The sequence below is a fragment of the Choristoneura fumiferana genome, chromosome 3 (assembly GCF_025370935.1).
Source record: "Choristoneura fumiferana chromosome 3, NRCan_CFum_1, whole genome shotgun sequence".
NCBI lineage: Eukaryota > Metazoa > Arthropoda > Insecta > Lepidoptera > Tortricidae > Choristoneura > Choristoneura fumiferana.
The window spans coordinates 16,385,564-16,405,637 of record NC_133474.1 but is presented as its reverse complement, the minus strand read 5'-3'; the positions used below and the strand labels follow the sequence as shown (position 1 = coordinate 16,405,637).

Below are 20,074 nucleotides of genomic sequence, written 5' to 3'. Positions count from 1 at the left end.
AGATTTTGGTTGTCTACATAAAATGGATTGATGTTTAATGTATGTTACTGTAATTATAAAGTTCTGCAAACTCATTAGTAGCATCACTCACCCTTAAAGTACCTAGCTACGAAACAGCCGAGGGTCCCCACAGCGGAGCTCAGATAGTAACAGTTGCGGGGTGTTCACAGCCGTAAGTTAAGCGATATAAGCGTGCCGGAGATCCGTATCCTGGCGCCGAGCATGGAGCGCGGGCTGGACGCGAGCCCCCCGCGCTCCGCCGCCGCCTCCCCGGCCTCCCCCGCGCCCTCCATAGACGAAGACGACACCTCCGAACACGAGAGCGCGTTTAGCTTGCAGACTACCGAGAGGTGGAGTGCTCTGGGATAGGACGCGTACTGTGACTCTTTACGGACAGATATTTCACTGAGACTAATTATGTTCAGATTATTGATATTTATGACTTTATGACCGAAGTAAATATCGTTTATGCATACCCGAGTAGAGTAAGTGTGGCAATTAGAGCCAGTAGAACACACGCATCATTTCACAATTAAAGTGTTCAGGATGTTGCAATCATTAATGTTTTTTTAAGAATCTGTGCATACATACCCTTGAATGTACATATATAATGTCGCAGTACGGGTTCATTCGATTTTATCGTTGTATGCGATGGGCTTGGCTATGTTCCGATATTCTTTATATTCTTTTTGTCGTAATTTTTTCATCTTATCACTACTATTATTATTCTTACACGGTGTCGCTGCTTTTGTCTTATTTTTACTTTCAGGTGAAGATGGTAAGTATATGATATATATATATATATATATACGGTAATGTAATCAAAATTTATACTTAATATTGTTATAAACTTACACGTTAACTTAACACCGAAACACACAGTATTTTGTTTATACAGTACTTCATATAAAACAAAACTATCTTATACTTTTCAGTAACACCTTTCTCTAAACTTATTCACCTTCTCACAGTCTCACAACTGCATTACTGAAACTGTATTCACGTCAAACGTCTTTTAGATTCGTTGAAGGGTATGTAGAAAACAAATACAAGGCACCTGTAGTTTAATCTCTCACGGGCCTTAGTGACATCGCTACGGCTTAGGACGTTTCACGGAAATAAAAGTAATACTACTCTTGACACCAGCTAGCCCTGTAGCATAGTTTCCTTCTGAGGACCTTTATACATGTTCATTTTGCACGATCACCGAAGAGACGTGCGGTAACAAACACGAAAATTCACAATAGAACAGACAAACAGTAATTTCGCGACGAAGCAAAGCTCCTGCCGTAGTTATAAAGGAGACTCCGAAAGTGCTGCTGTAGCGAAACTGGCCCATATCGAAGCCGCCTATTATGAAAGCGCTCTTTACCATTTATTACCATATGTGCTCTCTGGGTGAACGTGCAAGCTCTACCTTGAATAGTTTTATTTACTTGATGGTATGGTTACAGCAAGGACCTGACGATCTTAGAAGAGCAGGAAGACTCTATGTTCAAGCAGGACCGTTCGCCTTTCGTGCACCTCATCTACGCGCTGTGGTACACTGTGCTAGCACACACCGACATCGTCTGCTACCTCATGGTTTTTATCAACCAGGTATGGACGACCAGGTTGCAGTCGCAACTCAATAGTACGCGACGTTCTTCATTCTATTTAGTCACGACTGATACTATTAGTTTTTTTTTTTATTATCAACGAAATCTAAGATTTATTAAAAACAAAAACCTTTTGAATCTAAACCTGTGGCTTTACGTTCCCAGAGGCGTCGTACCAACTAGACCACCAGGAATCCGTAATCCGTTAAAATGCAGTCCGGCAATCCGATCATTTTTGAAAAATCTTAGTCGCACCTGATGATATACTAGCGGAGCGAGATGTTATTTATGCTTATAAATTGGATCGATTTTCCGGTTACAGATTCAGTCAGCAACGATTCTATCGATACCTTTACCGATGATGGTGTTCCTTTGGGGCACACTAACGATACCACGACCGACAAAAACGTTCTGGGTTACTTTGATCGCTTATACAGAAGTAAGTATATTTCACCCCTGCCAAGCCTCAAGATATTACTATTTTTATTCTTATTGAAGCGGAAATTACACTTTGTTGTTCGCCTAATTCGGTCGCTGAACTTGTTTCAAACTACTTCTGCGAACGACCGTCGCCTTTACATTGGTCTGTCCATCTACTGCGGTGGCAGCTGTCGATCGCCGAATGCGGTCGACTACAGTGTTCTTCACACTTTGTTGTTAAGTGTAATTTTCGCTTGAAGCTTGTCTTCTTTTACTTACTATGGCAGACTATTTGGCTATATTTTTGATACGGCTCTCAAACGGGACTTGTTTTACAGGTGATCGTCCTATTAAAGAGTATGTTCCAATTCGAGATCTTGCCCTGGAATCAGAAGGCTATACCAGCTAATATGCCTTTCACAGCGCCCAGAATTATCGGCATCGAGAGAAAGACAAATTATGCCCTTTATGATCTGCTGCTTTTACTTATAATATTCTTACATAGGTAAGTTAGTTATACCATTCCAAATACATTAGTCTCATCCCTTCCTAAAGATTCATAACATCGACGCAGTATTCTGTATTCGTTCATCTTCTCTATCGTGGTATGGGGTACACTCGCGTGCATTAATATCTGACACAGCGGAGAGTGCAAAAATATCTGACACGTCCTACCGGCTCTAGAAACAGAGTCGTATCAGAATATTTATGTACGCTTTAATGTGTCAGATATTGGTGCTGGTGACTGTACGACCCAAACAAAATCGGTGTCGCGGGACGGGTTAGTAGTCAAATAATTGGCAAATTTCAACACGATCATGGCTTTTCAGGTTTATGTTAAAGTCGCTAGGGTTGTGGAAGGAGTCGAGCCCAGAGATTGATATCCGTGAAGACATGGAGTTCCCGCTGACGCCTGAGGACACGCAGATGCTAGTCGAGGGGCGAGACACCGAGGTCGGCCGCAAGTACGTCCAGCTCAACGACCAGACCGGCCCGTGAGTAATGCTACCGCTTACTTCATTTTATTATCCTTATTGTAAGTGCAAGTTGTCCTATGAACTAAACTTGGTCGAACATGCCATGCTACGAACGAAAAAGGTCGCCGAGACACAAGTACGCAAACTTAGTTTCGTATCTATCTGGCAGTTGATAAAAGTGCTGACGAGGCGGGTTGACTCATACTGTCATACTTACGTGTGGTATTTTGGGAAACAGTTAGAGTTACCCAGGTAACACACATTGTGTTGGTATTGGCTCAGCTTAGACAGTCGCACAGTTAGGGTTCCACGTGGGTTATACGTGTAGTACCTACACACATTTTCATGGTAGGACAGTCACGCAGATAGGGTCACCCGTGTAGTACACATTGTGATGGCGTCAGCTCAAACCGCCACACAGTTAGGGTCACCCGTGTCGTACACATTGTGATGGCGTCGGCTCAGACAGTCGCACAGTTAGGGTCACCCGTGTTGTACACATTGTGATGGTGTCGGCTCAGACAGTCGTCACTGGCTGGTGGACCGGCTGCGGCACGTGCAGCGCGCGCTGGACCGCGCCGAGGCGTCGCTGCGCGCGCACCGCTCCGACCCGCGCGTCGCACAACTCGCCTGGTGGCTACTGCAAGCACCCGATAAGGAGAGAGGACTGTGGGACGCTATACGCACCTATGGGTATTGGGAGTAGCGCATTAAGAACTATCACTTTGGTATACATCGTGTAGTTATTTTAGTGACAAAATGTAATAGATTCAAAGGTCGTTAATAATAATAAGTGATTGATTGGTCGAAAGACTGTGTCATTTACAGTACTAGTGGGTACAGTCAGCTGCAGAGAAAAGGCGGTAACCACGCCCCAGATCTGCAGCTGATTGGCGTAGGAGTAAATAAAAGTATTTTACGCTTAGTTATTTAGCTCCGTTCTTTCTTATAATGGTAGTAAAATTCTATTTACCTAGTAAAACATTGTACTAAGAGTAGATTTGAATATACACTTAGTTTAATACATTCCAGAAACCTATTTTAATATGTATCGGTAGCATAAAGCTAGTATTAAAAAATAAAGTAATTTGTTTACACTTGGTACTAAAATTTGCATTCTTAATACACTGACCCCATTGAGAACTAAATTTAACGCCAATTTTATAAAGCTCCTTTAAGCTAAATGTATTTGTTCTATAATTTACTTGTTTAATAATCAGTTTATTTATTTTTGTACTCTAAATGAAGGCTGTATCTCTGTCACAAACCCGATGGTATCTTTTGCGAATAAATTGTTCGTTTTACTCATTTATCCTGCGTGATTTGCCAGAAGTCAGGAAGAGGAAGTTAACGAACAAACAAGCGAGCGCAGCCCGCCGCCCGAGCGCCAAACCGCGCCCACGGAGGAGCCCGAGCCCGAGCCCGGCCCTTCCAAAGCACCCGACGACGACCATTACAAGTAAGCTCAAGGCTCTCCACATAACGGTTATTAGCGTAAATACTACTCTCCGAGCTAAAATTACTTACGTTTAAGGCTTACTCTTAAGAGCTTTCCCAACTCAAGTTTCCCAATTGTTTACGGAACTTTAATAAAACAAACCTAATCTACTGTGTTCTATTTATAAAAGCATAAGAAAATACACTGAGTAACATTTTTGGTTTCGGAGAAAATTAAGAGTTGGGAAATGATACATTTCAAAACAATAATTCTGCGAAAAAGCAGAACCCGATTCAGCTTACTTTATCATTAACTAGCTGTTGCCCGCGACATCATCTGCGAGGAATTCGTCTATCGCTATCCCTCGCTACGCTCGTCGTCGTTCCTAATTTTTCTGAACCTAAATTGACAGAGAGTGACCAAGTAAGCAACTACTATTATCAAAAGAAGTTTACTTATTTATTTTCATTCCAGTGTCAACGACGATAAAGAACCGATCATCGCTGTAACAACTACTCTAGAAGACAAGTATCAAAACTATCCCCAAGTAATATTACTCTCGTAAGTATTCGTTGATGTGGACTACTCTCAGTCGTCGTCTACTCTTTTTTCGCACTACGAACTACTGGGAGTTAGTTCGCACTTACTGTCGCTGGAGTAAACTACTGAAAAATTTATTTATCACTGGTTCGTATGGGGAATATACCAGTAGCTCGCACAGTCCGAGTGCAGACAACCTGTGAATAGCCCGCTGACATGACATTACTAGGTTATTTCTAATATACCAGTAGCTCGCACAGTCCGAGTGCAGACAACCTGTGAATAGCCCGCTGACATGACATTACTAGGTTATTTCTAATCCTACACAACATTAGTAACTTCTTAGTCTTTATGAGATTATTTTATAATACTTATAATATATTATTATCATATCATAATTTTTTGTGTAACTTATTCTTGATTCCTTGGAGTCAAGTTCTTCGGCACTAATACGAGTAATACGCATTAGGGACTCGTAATAGCAAATTGAGGACATCGATATCAGAGGCGGCGCTGGAAGGAAATACGTTAAATGTTACCTATGCTGTTTCCTGTATTGCTTATGGTGTTGCTTAGAAATCAATTTTCAAAAAGTAATTTGTCTCATCCCGCCCTTGGGTTCTAAGACCCCGATTAACGCATGTTACTTTTTTTAATGAATTTTAGAGGTCGCTTCCTCTACAGTTGCATTACATACTTACTGAGTCAGCTCCTATTCTCCACATCATTACATGTCTTTTTATATTAAAAAAAATATATATATTAAGAAAAAAAATGTCTTAAATTCAAAATTATTTTCTTTCTTTTTGTAATTTTTGTATTTTATTAATATTTTAAATAATATACTAACAAAATTAATAATAATAATTTTATTACTATTATAATATATATTCTATGTTTAAATTCTGAGATTTCTCGCATGTTTTATCTGTCTACCGCTTATGAAAAAACCTAACTTAGGCATCAAGCCATGGCACCGTTTCGTATTTATTTTAATATTGTTACGATAGGCATGTTATTGTGACGTTGCTGTTCCTCTCAATATGCCGGCCACACGCGCTAAGTTATCACCGATGGCTATGCCTGCACAGTTCATTTGTGCAGGCATAACTGAACGTGTGTATGACATGGCTCCTTGCCTGCGCAAGCAAAATTTGAAATATGCAAATTGTTTTTTTTTTGTGATGTGCCTGCACAAATGAACTGTGCAAACATAACCATCGGTTATAATCTAGCGTGTGGGGCCGGGGGCCGGCTTTAGTTGTGTGATTTACCTGTAGTGTTGGTCTGCTTGCAGGATGAAGCGTTACCTGCGGCCGACGCAGCGCTTCTTCCAGCGCATGCTGGCGCCGGGCGCACGCGTCACTGCCGATGTATACGCCTACATGTTCCTCTGCGACTTCTTCAACTTCCTAGTCGTCATATTCGGCTTCGCGGCTTTCGGAGTAAGCCTTTTACAGAAGACCATAAATTACATGACACTTAAGGAGTTTGGGCATTTCATTTACAAAGCTGTTTTGCAAAAAAAAAACAGGTGGTTAGAGTGAATGAGACTGAGTCTGTAGTACATTGTTGTAGAGGCTGGAAAGTAAGCAATAGATGAACGAGTTAGTTCGAATTAAAGCATTTTGTGCTTAAATGACGCATTCTCATTGGTCAATTTAATTTCAAATGCAGCACTATTACTTTTGGTTGGTCCAATTGTTGTTTCAGCACGTCGGGAAAATTATTCTGAAATACATATACATATAGATATGAACTGTCACCGTAATGGGTTACATTGTTGTCGTGATTTGCGAGCCATAAATGAGTCAGCTCTTAAATGTACAAATTTAGGCAGTTTTGTGTACTGGATTTAGGTTATCTATGGCCACATTTTCGAGCAGTGTCGTGAAAAATAACATCATTATTATTATTATTTATTGCTTAGCCTATATTTGTGTCCCACTTCTCTTGATCTAAATAAGTTAAATAACATAATCTCCCAAATTGTTCTAATTCATATGTGTGTGGGAGTACAATCTTTTTTTTAGAAATGCTTAAATCATGAGTGATGATCTAGTTTAAGCCGCAAACTGTGCTTTTGCAGTTGCATAGACTAGGAAGACTTATGCCTGAAAATGATGATGAAAATTCCGGATTATTCAATCATCTTGTTCATTAGCATTCGTATACATAATAAAAGTATAAGTAAAAAAACGTCTCACAAACAAAAACGATATCATTTAGTGATCCTGAGCACATTAATACCACCCAGGCAGAGGAACATTGTAGAAGCCTCACCTCCAAACTACGTGGCGCTACTACTTTTTGGGTGTGATAATAATTATTAAATTAGTCTTCGATCAAAAATAAGCTTTCTTGTTCCACAGACACATCAAGGCGACGGCGGTGTGCAGGCCTACTTAGAAGAGAACAAAGTGCCAATTCCGTTCCTGGTGATGTTGATCTTGCAGTTCGCTCTCATCATAATCGACCGCGCACTTTACCTGCGCAAGTTCATGCTCGGGAAGATTTTGTTCCAATACGCGCTTATCATCGGCGTTCATATATGGATGTTCTTCGTTCTGCCCTTTATTACGGAAAGGTAAGCTCATATTAGTTAATATTGCTTATTTGTGTAACCAAAGACTTACTGATTTAAAGGAAAATACAAAATAATAAATTGAGCCAAATAACAAACAAATTGACCTCACGATACTAAATCGTTCTAGTGATATTACCTACTCCTGCCCGAAAACCTTTATTAGGTATTAATAGTTTTTCGTTTGCAGGACGTTCAACGCGCGGTTACCGCCACCGATCTGGTATATGATGAAGTGTATTTACTTGTTGCTGTCGGCGCACCAGATCCGCTGCGGCTACCCGCGCCGCATTATCGGCAACTTCCTCTGCAAGTCCTACCGCTTCCTCAATATGCTGTTCTTCCGATGGTACGCTGACTATACAATACGTTCGCTTTGGTCCATCATTATGATGAATATCTTCAGTCTGTTAACGAAATAAATAGGCTAAGTTCAGATGTACAGATATGGATACAAAAAGTGAGACTTGTGTTTCTATTGCCTTAGTATTTGGTTTAATAAAATAATGAAATATTGCATGATACTTCAAGTAATAATAATAATATACCTATTGGGACAAATTACACCAATTGACCAAACCTCAAACTAAGCAATACTTTCATAGTAGTATGGTGCGGTTGACAGCTGTCAATATCACAAGACTAGAGAGTCAAAGTGTCGAAACTTGAGTCGAGAAGACTAATAATTTGAAATCTTTATCATAATTAACGTCATCATTAATCCGATTATTACGCTAATTTTCATAGAATATTAGTGAGATTCTAAGTTGGAATATTATTTGCCACTTACTCAAGTAAGGTTAAACGGAGTTTGCAAGAATATTCGTTACTTACCAATTAATAAGTATCCAATATCCATTAGGTCCCATCACAAAACGTTACGTTACATGCATATTACGTTTCTTCACTTAATTGTGCTTTGAATTTAATTAATTGATTATTAAAATCTGATAGCTTAAATTTATTTCGTGTAACATTGTTCTTTATATTTTAATATTTTACGCCAGTCATATTCAGGCTACAACTGAAATATACTTCCATATATTGAGACCGCAGCAACTTTTTTTTTTGAGTAAAACGAAGCGTGCATCAAGTGTCACCCGCACCATGCTAGAACGAAAGCACTGTAGTGATATATACTAAGAAAACTCATCAAAATCGATCCATCCATTAATACTTTTCGGCCGGCGGTCAAACTTATAATACTTTTTGCGTCATGGTTTAAAAAAGCCAACACGAATCGCTGTTAAAAAGTTATCCAATTATAGTTAAAGTGAAGTTTTTCTATTTCAAAGCCTGTATCGCATTGACATAAGATTGAATTTGACTTAGCCTGTGTAAAAACTTTTTCACTGCATCTATACAGTTTCATGGCCGTGCCGTTTGTGTTCGAGCTACGGACCTTGATGGACTGGATTTGGACGGACACGTCCATGACTCTAATGGACTGGCTCAAAATGGAAGACATCTTCGCTAGCGTCTTCCTACTTAAGGTAAACTACCGCTCCTGTCATTTAATAGTACATTATTGCATAGGCCTAACTAGTAGTTTGCTATTCTGGCCGAGCCAAATAATCGAAAGAAAAAAAAAAAGAAAAAAATTACTGACACCAAAAAACCATAATAATATTCTACCAGTTTGAAGTCGGTGGACCATCCTGCTAGCTCGTACAAGCCCAGACTTCAAAACTGGTAGAATACCAGGTCCATATCAATGAACTATAAGAATTTCCTTGCTCACCCGCGACCTTCGCGGGTCGAAGGCGCGCCTTGAAGGTCGCGGGTGAGCAAGGAAATTCTTTTAGTTCATTGGTAGAAAATTACTTTCATGTCTTTTTGGGGTTTGTAACTAATTTTTTTTTATAATTTTTTTGTGTAATCTAATCTAAGTTAAGCTATTAATAACATTCGTTATTCTCGTCACCTTTTACAAAATATTGCTTTTTTGATGCAGACCGACGTTAATTGCTTCGAAATTCTCACGGGATGGAGAGCTAAATCTAAGTTGTACTTTCATGCATGGGAGCCAATCCGCGGAAAGTTTAGCCTCCTATCCTATTTACTCGTATCTTATCTTGTATTGAATTTTTATTTTCATGCTTTTTTGTATTTTAACTGATGATTGGTTTTTTTGGAGTCTTTTTGTATTTTTTATTTCAACTCCAAATTTGTTACTTTTGTTTTTTAAAAGACTCCAAAAAAACCAATCATAATTTGATTGCTTAGTAGCGACATCTCTTGTCTGGGTGAGCGGTTGGTTCCGAAAGAGTGTGACGTCTCTCGATGAGAGCAGAACATAGATGTCGCTAGTGCTGCTGCATAAGTAGCGTAGTAGAAATAAGCAACCTGAGATATGAATGCATAGGAAAAAAATCGTGTCTATATTCCTGTCCAGCGGTGGTATAGGGGTTATAGCACGCAGCACGGATTGCTGAGGACCTGGGTTCGATTCCCAGCGCTGGTCTCTTTTCTGGTTTTTCTGTGCATCCATGTCTCAGTTTGTATTTTCGATATTTTAACTGAATTAAAAGACAAGTTTAAGCCCTTTTCAATTTCCATTTCAAGTTTTTTTTAAATCTTTTGTTTACGTCCCCTTTCATAATGGCCTCTTGAAAATTACATCTAGATCTACGTAAAGGAATCCACGACAAAATGCTGATAGTTGGACATACTACTATTACGACTATAAATAAGTACTTTGGTAAAATATTTTATTTGTTGACAGTGTTCCCGTTACATAGAAGATGAGTATCCGCAACCGCGAGGTTTAAAGAAATCTAGTACTTCGAAGTACCTCTTGGGTGGAAGCGTGCTAGCTTTTGTCATTGCTATAATTTGGTTCCCTCTGGTATTCTTCGCCTTTGGCAATTCGGTAAGTAACTCATTCTACAGTTATTTTAATAACTGTACCTGCTATTTTTTTACAATAAGTTTTTGGTTTACAGGTAGGTGAACCAAACCCCCCGACGGATGTGACCGTTAAGATACGAATCGGACCTTTCCTTCCTGTGTATCAGATGTCAGCTCAATCGCATAATATTGACGTGTAAGTTTTATTCTGAAGTTTATAAATATTTCATTATGTAAAATAAATCCAAAAACTGAGTACAATTGTTTCACCATCCATTGATTAAGTTTAACTGACGGATAAATGTTTTATCTGACAGATAAATGTGATGCCGTCTCTGTTAGTTTTGTTCGAATAGACGGCATCACATTTATCCGTCAAATAAAATTCAATGGGTGGTGAAACAGCCCCTCTATTTTTTCTACTCGCGTACTACAATGTGCTGCTAACGATACCGCTATCGGTAATCCAATGAGGAGCATTGTGTGATCGCAACTTTGACATTTCATTGTGAAACGTTTCACAATGTTCTTTTTCATCTCTCCTGTTCGGAAAGTTTAATTTTCACGGGTAGATAGACGGGTGGAAAATTGCGTTTTCATCTCTAGGGTGGAAAGTATTTTTTTTTTTTAATTTTTCGTTTAGCCACGGTGTCGAAGCTAATTGAGTTACGTCAATGGCACTTTTTTTACATGTTTTGGCATGGCCATATAGATGCGCGTCGTGACCAAGGAGCTTATATACAACACAGGAGGTTGAACGCCGAACATCCGTTTGAAACAATTTAAGAAATTTGATCTTTATTACTTCACGAACATATTCCATCTCTTTCTTTAGTTAGATTAAGAAAGAGATGGAAGTCATTCGTGAAATGTGAAAGAAAGAGATGGAGTATATATAAATAAGTAATAAAGGTCCAACTTCTTTGTTCGGCGTTCAACCTCCAGTTTTGTATATGAGCTCCTTGGTCGTGTCGTGACCAATTCGATTTTTTTATATCGTCGGCCTTGGCAAGTAGCCAGGTCGAAAAGGTACCGTTGGAGGTTGGAAATAAGTAAATTCAATTTATTATTAATCTCATTTTTTTGTAGTATTTTACTTTCCTCACAGTCGAAATGAAAAGTAGTGTCTAACTCGGGTGAAATTACCCATTTCCCCTCGAGAAATATCTCGGGTGAAATGGGTCACTTTCCACCCTTGGTTATCAATCTACTATTTCGCACTGCAAATGGCGGGATTTAAAACAAAAAAAAAACTTCAACCATTCTATTTTATTTACTTAATTATTGTTAAATCGACTATAAAGATTAATTAAAATATGTTTACATAAACCATTATTGAATGATGAATACTTACATAACGTAACGGACAATAAATTAATTTTACAGTTATTATTAAATTTTAATATTTCAACATTATTTAATTTGGCTGCATTCCAAAAAGTTCCCGGGTCCATTCTAAGGTTGTAAATAGTGGAAAAAAAAACGTTTATAGCGGGATTTGTTTTGCTTTTGCACGGAGTTCTTGAAAATTAAAAGAAGTAAAAGAGTTAATCACTATTTAAACCACTTATTATCTGTGAGAATGTGTGACTTTGGTGAATTAAGTGATGCAGAAATGATAACGCCACCAGAAATAAAACAGCCGGCAATGGAAGTGAGCAGTAATTTGCTATCTTTAAAATCGAAAAATTCATTTATTGTCCGTTATGTAAGTAGGTATTTATTAATTGTTTGTTTCAGCTCGTAACAAAAGTAATGTCTGCAACTATTCATAATCATCCATTGAGACACTCGTGCGAATCTATTATGACGTTCGGCTTCGCCTCATGTCATAAACTCGCACTCGTGTCTCAATGGCCCTTATTATGATACAGTTGCATGAATAACTATAGTTCGTCAGTTAGATTATCAGAAAATAGAGGAAACGTATTTTTTCTGTTGTCAATCAAACAAAAAATTAAAAAGATGAAACCCGTCAAAGTTCGAGACTAGAGGTTCCGTGACGTCACGTAACACGGAACTTTAAGTGGCTGGCTATATCTTCATTATTGTTCGTTTCGTTGTCAAAAGGAAAAATACGTGTCCAATCTATACTCTATACTAATATAATAAAGAGGAAAGATTTGGATTTTTGGATGTTTGTTACGAATTAACTCAAAAACTAATAGACCGATTTTAAAAATTCTTTCACTTTTAGGATGCTGCATTATTCCAAAGTGCCATAGGCTATATTTATTACCAGAAAAAAATAAGGGTTCCGTACTAAAACTTCAATAATGTAACTCAGTCTAAAAAAGGTGCCATAAAACATCTTTCATCGCATGCGTTGTGGAAACTATTGATGATAGAACAAAAAAAAATATTCCAAGGTATTAAGTATATATTAATATCTGCAAAAAACTTCCCGATACCATGTGTCCAACTATTATAGTTATGTCACTATAACTAGTTTTTTTTTCATTTTATAAGTTGACAGAAATGACCACTAAAATCAGACCATGTTATCCATACCTTTGTATTAACCCTTATCCAAATAAATAATTTTATATTCAAGACGGTTTTAATACCTGTAGATTACTTTTTGAATTATTCAAATCGGAAATTCTATTCAAAAGATATAACAAAATTAAAAATACCAAAAAATGCATTTACTCTACGTTGACACGCCCCAGCTTCGCGCGGGTCGGGTGTAGTTTTTGTGGGAAATGGAGTTGAAAAATGTGTGTGAAGTGCCCTTGATTAGAGACCTTTTTAGAGTTCTGTGTCCAAAGGGTAACAAAAACGGGACCCTATTACTAAGACTCCGCTGTCCGTCTGTCTGTCTGTCACTAGGCTGTATCGCATGAACCGTGATAGCTAGACAGTTGAAATTTTCACAGATGATGTATTTCTGTTGCCGCTATAACAACAAGTATTAAAAACAGAATAAAATAAATATTTAAGGGGGGCTCCCATACAACAACCGTGTTTTTTTGCCGTTTTAGTTCGACTTTAATTACGGCAAAAGGTTGCTTGACATGCTTCACAGAATATTTATTTGTATATTCATTCACTTTAAACGTAAATAATTAAATTTAAATAAAATAAATATTTAAGCGAGGCTCCCATACAGCAAACGTGTTTTTGCCCTTTTTTGCTAATGTCTAATGTTGTATAGGTACGGAACCCTTCGTGCGAGAGTCCGACTCGCACTTGGCCGTTTTTATTTTACCTGTGCGAAGCCAGAGCTGGTCGCTAGTATATGATAAGGTTAGTTCTACGAGCGTTTCAACCGCTATTCGTTTCCTGTCGCATATATTGGAGAAATGAGACTGTAAGCAAGAATAATTGTACCGCATGCACGCCATAGCGTTCTATCTATAAAATTCTAGCATTCTACCTGACTAATTTCTTCAGTATAAGCGACAGGAAACTGATAGCGGTCGAAACGCTCGTAGAACTACCCGATTTTTTTGGGAAAGTAACCCATTACACTACATTTTGTTTTGTTGTACAGTTTCACAGAACAAGAATACACGCAGCTAAGCAACCAATACGCGCGCGACCGCACAGCGCAGACGTTCCTTTCCAACTATATGTACAACGACGTGGCTGTCGTGGTCATCAACCCCAACAGCACAATGACGTGGGAGATTTCGCCGCCGGAGCTGGAGCGGCTCGAACGCGAGGCTTTGTCTAGTGAGTTATAACCACTACAATACGTACCATTGCGGTCCTATTCATCAACCCTAACTCCGACATGACGTGGGAGAACTCGCCTTCAGAACTGAAACGGCTTGTCTAGTAAGTACTATATACACGTAAAAAAAATGTGGCTGTCGTGTTCATTAACGGCTTGAGCGCGGGGCTCTGTCTAAGAGGTCACGTCAACTTTACCACAATTAAACGGTTCACGGTAATAGAGTGAACGACTGTAGAATGTAGATGCATTAAAAAAATTACCCTTTTCGTCCCCGGTAGATAAAAACCTCAAATAGAACACACTAAACATTTACAAACGTCGCTAGTGACAAGGAATAAATACTAGCCAGACTCTAAGGTTACGTTCACACGGCGGCCATTCGATTCGGTAATTCCTCGTATGCGGTAACACTGCATAGACGCCGTGAGAACGATTTTCAAAGTTACTATGCAAATTCTGTTGTCACTACTTCAGTCGAGAAAATCTCATATGTATACGATATACGAGAAATTTTACGCCGTGGGAACGAAGCTTAAAAATAAAACATTTTTTTGTTAATGAACTATGGTACTATTCAATGGAAAAATCAATTGTGTAAACAAATGTGGTGACTGACATTGACACTTGACTGACGACTGGCTGACTGACTGACTGACGTTGGCTCTAGTGATGTGAAAGCTCTTTAAGATACTTCAATCAGCAGTAAATAATTATTTTGAATTTACTCATATTTCATTATTTAATGTTTTCCCTAAGTTTAATTTTTAAAAATGGCGAATCACGTATTCTCTTAGTCCTGTTCAAGAGTCATTCACAATGTTTCCATGTCCCTTTTAACTTAAAATGTTTAATAGCATTTTCACGAAGTTTTAGAATTAGGTATATCTTCAAATATATATACCTAACGTTTTTTCCATACAAACTTACACTCCCCTTTATACCCCTTTAAGGGTAGAATTTTTAAAATGGTGAAACATGTATATCCACTTATATTTTTTGACGTATATTTTCCCCAAGGTTTATGATGGAGTATTTTAGAATTGAAAGGGTCAGTTAAAATATGGATTAATTTAGAATTTTTTGCTGCTTAAGTAGCGTAGTAGAAAAAGGCAACCTGAGATATGTGTGCATAGGAGAAATTTGTATCTTGACTCCTGTCCAACGGTGGTGTAGGGGTTATAGTACGCAGTACGGATTGCTGAGGACCTAGGTTCGATTCCCAGCGCTGGTCTCTTTTTCTGGTTTTTCTGTGCATCCATGTCTCAGTTTGTATTTTCGATATAATTTAGAAGAGGCATTTTTAAAGTTACATAAGACAGGGAAATGAGAGTAGACACAGGGAAGTGATTCAAAATGATTGTTTGGTCCAACAATGGACTCCACAGTAAATATGATAAGTACTAGTAAATAGAAATCTACATAATTTCTACTATAATACTCTTTTATCGTCCAACTAGTGTTTACCAACGGCTTCGCACACGTAAATCATTAGGTCCAACAGCTGAAATACCGGGATTTTTAAAAATTGCCGTGGGAATTCCCGAAAATTAAATCGTTGTTTTCATTGACATTACATTAAAACAATCATGGTAAAATTTCATGACTCTAAGCCCAGCGGTTATTAGTTCGAAATTTTATCCCTATCTCGTGGAATATCGAAATAAAAAGTAGGCTATGTTTATTCCAGATGTCAAACTATCTATATACCAATTTTCATGACAAAGCTGAGCGGTTGTTATTTCAAGATTTTATCCCTATCCCATGGGAATATCGGGATAAAAAGTATCCTATGTTATCTAACTTTTCGCCAAATTTCATCCAAATCCGTCCAGCCGTTTCAGCGTGAAGAAGTAACGAACATATTCACTCACTCACTCACAAACTTTCACATTTATAATATTAGTAGGATTAGTAGGATAGTAGGATAGGATTAGAAACCTTTATAAACCTTCATTAAATAGTGTAACTTAACACAAATAATTAATATCTACGAATAAATTAATTTGCAGAGCCAGCCATAATTATCGGTAGGTAAGGTTGGTTCAGTCAAATAATTAATTTTGTTGGTACAGCACTAAATTTCCAGAGACTAGACCGACCATAGACCAACTTCGGTGAGGAAAAAATTATCATGTCAATTTGACAAATATAACGGATTTTCGTCTTCCATTTAATTCTATAAAATAAACATATTTACACGATTATTTAATGATAAAATGATTGTTAAAAACAGTGCTGAGCTCATTGAGATGTGAATATGATCGGGATTGGCGTTCAAATGTAAGTAACTACGGAGTAATCGTGAAAAAATGCTTTGTTTACACAATTGATTTTTTCCATTGAATAGTATTATAAAAGAATTTCCTTGCTCACCCGCGACCTTACGATAGCTAAGCTTATGCAAAATATGCGTGTTCATGCAGTTCGTCCACCTCCACACTGTAAGAACACACACAAATTACACAAAACCATCTATGACCACCACCACACCACCCTGACGCGTTTCGAACTCAACCAGAGCTCATCTTCAGAGTAACACAACTGGTAGCATGGTGTAGTATTTAACATACAAAATGCATCACAATGTTTTTAAGCTATCTCTTTGTATTTTTTTTGTCAGACGCCTCGCTGATTGTAAAATTCACCTTCGTGATAACACATCCGAGCAACAACGCGCAGAATCCTCCCACGATAGAGGACCATCGCGAGATGCCGTTAGAGGCGTACATCGACGGCAAGCGAAACCCAGAAAGAGACACGTTGCTCAAGCTGTTGATTTCTAACGAAACATCTGATACTTGGTTCGTATTAAATTATTATCTTTTAGTTATTACTGACTCAACCGACCGACATCGATTGATGAAAGAATGTGATCCTTCGACTCTGTAACGTACGAAGCAACAAGCAAGAACTTTGTTAATAATAATTAACAAATATATTATTAAGTAACTACTTTGATTAATTACATTTTAAATTAGTGATTCATTTTGGTTCATTCATTTTAGATTCACACTTTTTGGTGACGGCAGGTACCTACTGTTTTATTGCATTTTCATCACGGGTACATTAATTTAACAAGTGGCTTTCAGTTAAAAAGTGACGTCACAGTTCAGTCCATAAAAAAACTGAGGGAATTTCATTTTGACAACCACTAACTGTTGACAGCCCATAAAATGTATTCTATGTCAATTGATCGGTAGTGTCAAATACCTACCCTGTCCTCCTGCGGCCATGTCTAATTTTTGTTTTATGAACTTGAACCTTCATGTCACATATACTTGGTTTGGATAGGTATTTAACTAAATGTAAACAAATTTCAGCTGCCAGATTTTGGTACATTCAAGGATTTTAAACATTTTACTTTACTTATCATTGTAATACAAACTAGACAGTGTATTTCCATACAGAAATGTAAATGTTTAGATAGTTTAATGGGGGAATTTCAATATTTTAGACACCAATTGACGTTGTTTTGTTTACATTTAGTTAAATACCTATCCAAACCAAGTATAAGAGAATGTTCGATGTCACATTACAATAAGTCCTTTTTATAAGACACTGGGAGCCGCCGTAGGACTACATCTACTACTGTCATTGATATCTTTCTTCCAATGGTTGATGACATCGTTGAGGGTTTAATAACAATCAGGCAATCACACTGACTGTACTAACTGAAAAAGGTGTAGGTCATTTTTCTTTTTAATAATCCTTATTAATATAACTTTTTTAAATTATATTTCATATGTATTACTATTGTATAACTGTGTCGATTTGATTAATAGGTTGAACGTGAACCAACTATTTCCTAAATTCCTGAAAGTATTTAACAAGGGGACCGCGAAGCCGGCGTATCAACTGACACCTGAAAATCCAGGTCCGTATAATCTGATACTTATAATAATCATCAAAATGTCCGTATCACGACTGAGAACCTCAGTTACTTTACTTAAGTACATTAAAGATATTTTTTCTTATAATATGAAACATAATTGGCCTTAATGTTGCAATTTATACTTTAGATGTTAAATTATTGTCAGCTTAATCAAAATATTAAACATCTGTAAAGTTTAAAATACATAATACAGATTAGTCCAGTAGTAAACAGTTAAATAAAAATAAACTGCATTTTTTTTTATTTCAGACATGGATGCTAGATTGTTCCGCAACGTACAACTAAGGCTGGAGCGAGACCCCATTAGAGATGTCATGTATTGGAGAGTGCGGGAGTCGTGCGACCGAAGTGTAAGATAAATCAGTTATATTTTTACAGCCTTATTCATAAAAAATCCTTAATTGAGGTTGATCGGTCTGTTACTTAGCAGACTGATTAAGCTTGTTAGACGGTTGTCAAGAAGTATGATTCATAAACGCTTGCTAGCAGTCTGCTAGTTGTTGAGCCGCTGATAGACTGATTAGACGCGTTATGTTGGCCACCTTGACAAATCAAAGACAAAAAATGGCCTAATCGATAATTAAAAAAAAAAGTTGACAGCAGTGACAGCAAATTAGCAGGAAAAAAAATAAAAAGCGAGAAGTTTGTTTTCCCGCCATTTCCGATCCGCATGTTTATGTTGTGCAAAAAGCCATAATTATGTTAATCATCCTAATTTTTTTTTCATATTTATTGTTAATTTATTGTTGCTAATTTAGAGGATTTTAAATACAAATTCCTGAAAATATTTTTTCCTGTTTTTTTTTAATCTTTGCGTCACTTCACCCTTCACTAAAATATCTTCGGTATGGTTTTTTGCTCTTGTCAAAGTCAGCTGTTCAAACTTGTGGCGGCCATTTTGTGACTTAGCAGGGAGATAAAGGAGGGTCTACGGTCCGCTAACTTTAGCAGAGCCTTGATCGACTGATTAGCGCTAACAGACGTTTATGAATCATGTTTTTTAGCATCGGGCCTTCAAGGAGCCTTCAAGGAGGCTCTAACTTTTTATGAATAAGGCTGTTACTCTTTTTCTGTTTTTGTTTCTGTAAGTAAGTCGGCAGAAACAAGCATAGCTCGTCTGGTTCGCGATTAGTACACTCACTTGTTTAAAGTTATTTACTCGTCGACTGTAGATAGATGCTTGAGTAACATCCATCAGACTACTATTAAGACTAACTGTCGTTTAAGGATAAGGAGGCACTGAAAAAAACTTGAGTTGTTTTGGTATGCAGTCGTTGTGTACTGCAGTCGAGTTCTGAGCAAAAATTCATTCACAAATATCTGAACACGCGCGTAGAAACGCCGTTAACAATATAATCATGTTCACATATTTTAATAAAATGTTTGCTTAAAAGTAATAATAATAATAAATTTATTTATTTTTTTCTTCAGGATACGCTGTTGATGCAAATTCCCAAAAACAACTGTGACATGCTGGTCATGTACACATTTAATGATAAATTGTTTCCGGAAACTCTCAACTTTATTTCCGGCGGAGGGTAAGGCGAACTTATTTATATAATTATTATTTTATTACAACTTAAGCTATTGCCACGACTAATTCTACTAATTATGCATTAAAAATGCGTTTCATTGCATTGTGTACGAAGGCCTTAGAGTTACGCCACGCATTGACTGAATATTGACTTGGTTTGTTTTTACTCAGAATCATCGGTTTGTACACGACGTTCGTGTTCCTGGCCTCACGTGTGCTGAGGGGCTTCTTCTCCGGCATCTACACTAAGATCATGTTCGACGACCTTCCCAACGTCGACAGAGTACTCCAACTGTGCCTCGATATTTACTTGGTAGGTTGCCTGACAAATTAGCGCCATTTTAAACACTTAGGAGCTGTTACACCATCCATTGATTAGTGTTAACTGGCGGTTAAGTGTGATGCCGTCTCTATTTGTTTTGTTCGAATAGACGGAGACGGCATCACATTTAACCGTCGGTTAACGCTAATCAATGGATGGTGAAACAGCCCCTTACTCTTTTGTCGAGTGGTATTATTAAAATTAAAATCATGACGACGTAGTTACAACCATAACGTT

The 20,074-nt window shown here is 37.7% G+C and overlaps 1 protein-coding gene across 9 annotated transcripts in view; it reads left to right on the top strand.

Annotated features, from left to right (window-relative positions):
• Piezo (piezo type mechanosensitive ion channel component) overlaps positions 1-20,074 on the top strand; it is a 58,906-nt gene that overhangs the window by 35,680 nt on the left and 3,152 nt on the right. For 7 of the 9 annotated variants that reach the window (XM_074085934.1, XM_074085932.1, XM_074085936.1 and 4 more), the window contains 19 exons: positions 171-350; positions 1,455-1,599; positions 1,921-2,037; positions 2,357-2,523; positions 2,849-3,013; positions 4,326-4,454; positions 4,908-4,994; positions 6,271-6,418; positions 7,346-7,560; positions 7,748-7,906; positions 8,924-9,050; positions 10,283-10,429; positions 10,503-10,603; positions 13,904-14,085; positions 16,710-16,890; positions 17,872-17,963; positions 18,231-18,331; positions 19,413-19,519; positions 19,687-19,828. In XM_074085934.1, the coding sequence (XP_073942035.1) occupies positions 171-350; positions 1,455-1,599; positions 1,921-2,037; positions 2,357-2,523; positions 2,849-3,013; positions 4,326-4,454; positions 4,908-4,994; positions 6,271-6,418; positions 7,346-7,560; positions 7,748-7,906; positions 8,924-9,050; positions 10,283-10,429; positions 10,503-10,603; positions 13,904-14,085; positions 16,710-16,890; positions 17,872-17,963; positions 18,231-18,331; positions 19,413-19,519; positions 19,687-19,828 (2,692 nt within the window). The remainder of the gene's footprint in view (positions 1-170; positions 351-1,454; positions 1,600-1,920; positions 2,038-2,356; positions 2,524-2,848; positions 3,014-4,325; positions 4,455-4,907; positions 4,995-6,270; positions 6,419-7,345; positions 7,561-7,747; positions 7,907-8,923; positions 9,051-10,282; positions 10,430-10,502; positions 10,604-13,903; positions 14,086-16,709; positions 16,891-17,871; positions 17,964-18,230; positions 18,332-19,412; positions 19,520-19,686; positions 19,829-20,074) is intronic. The other 2 variants (XM_074085938.1, XM_074085935.1) reach the window with 1 other exon arrangement.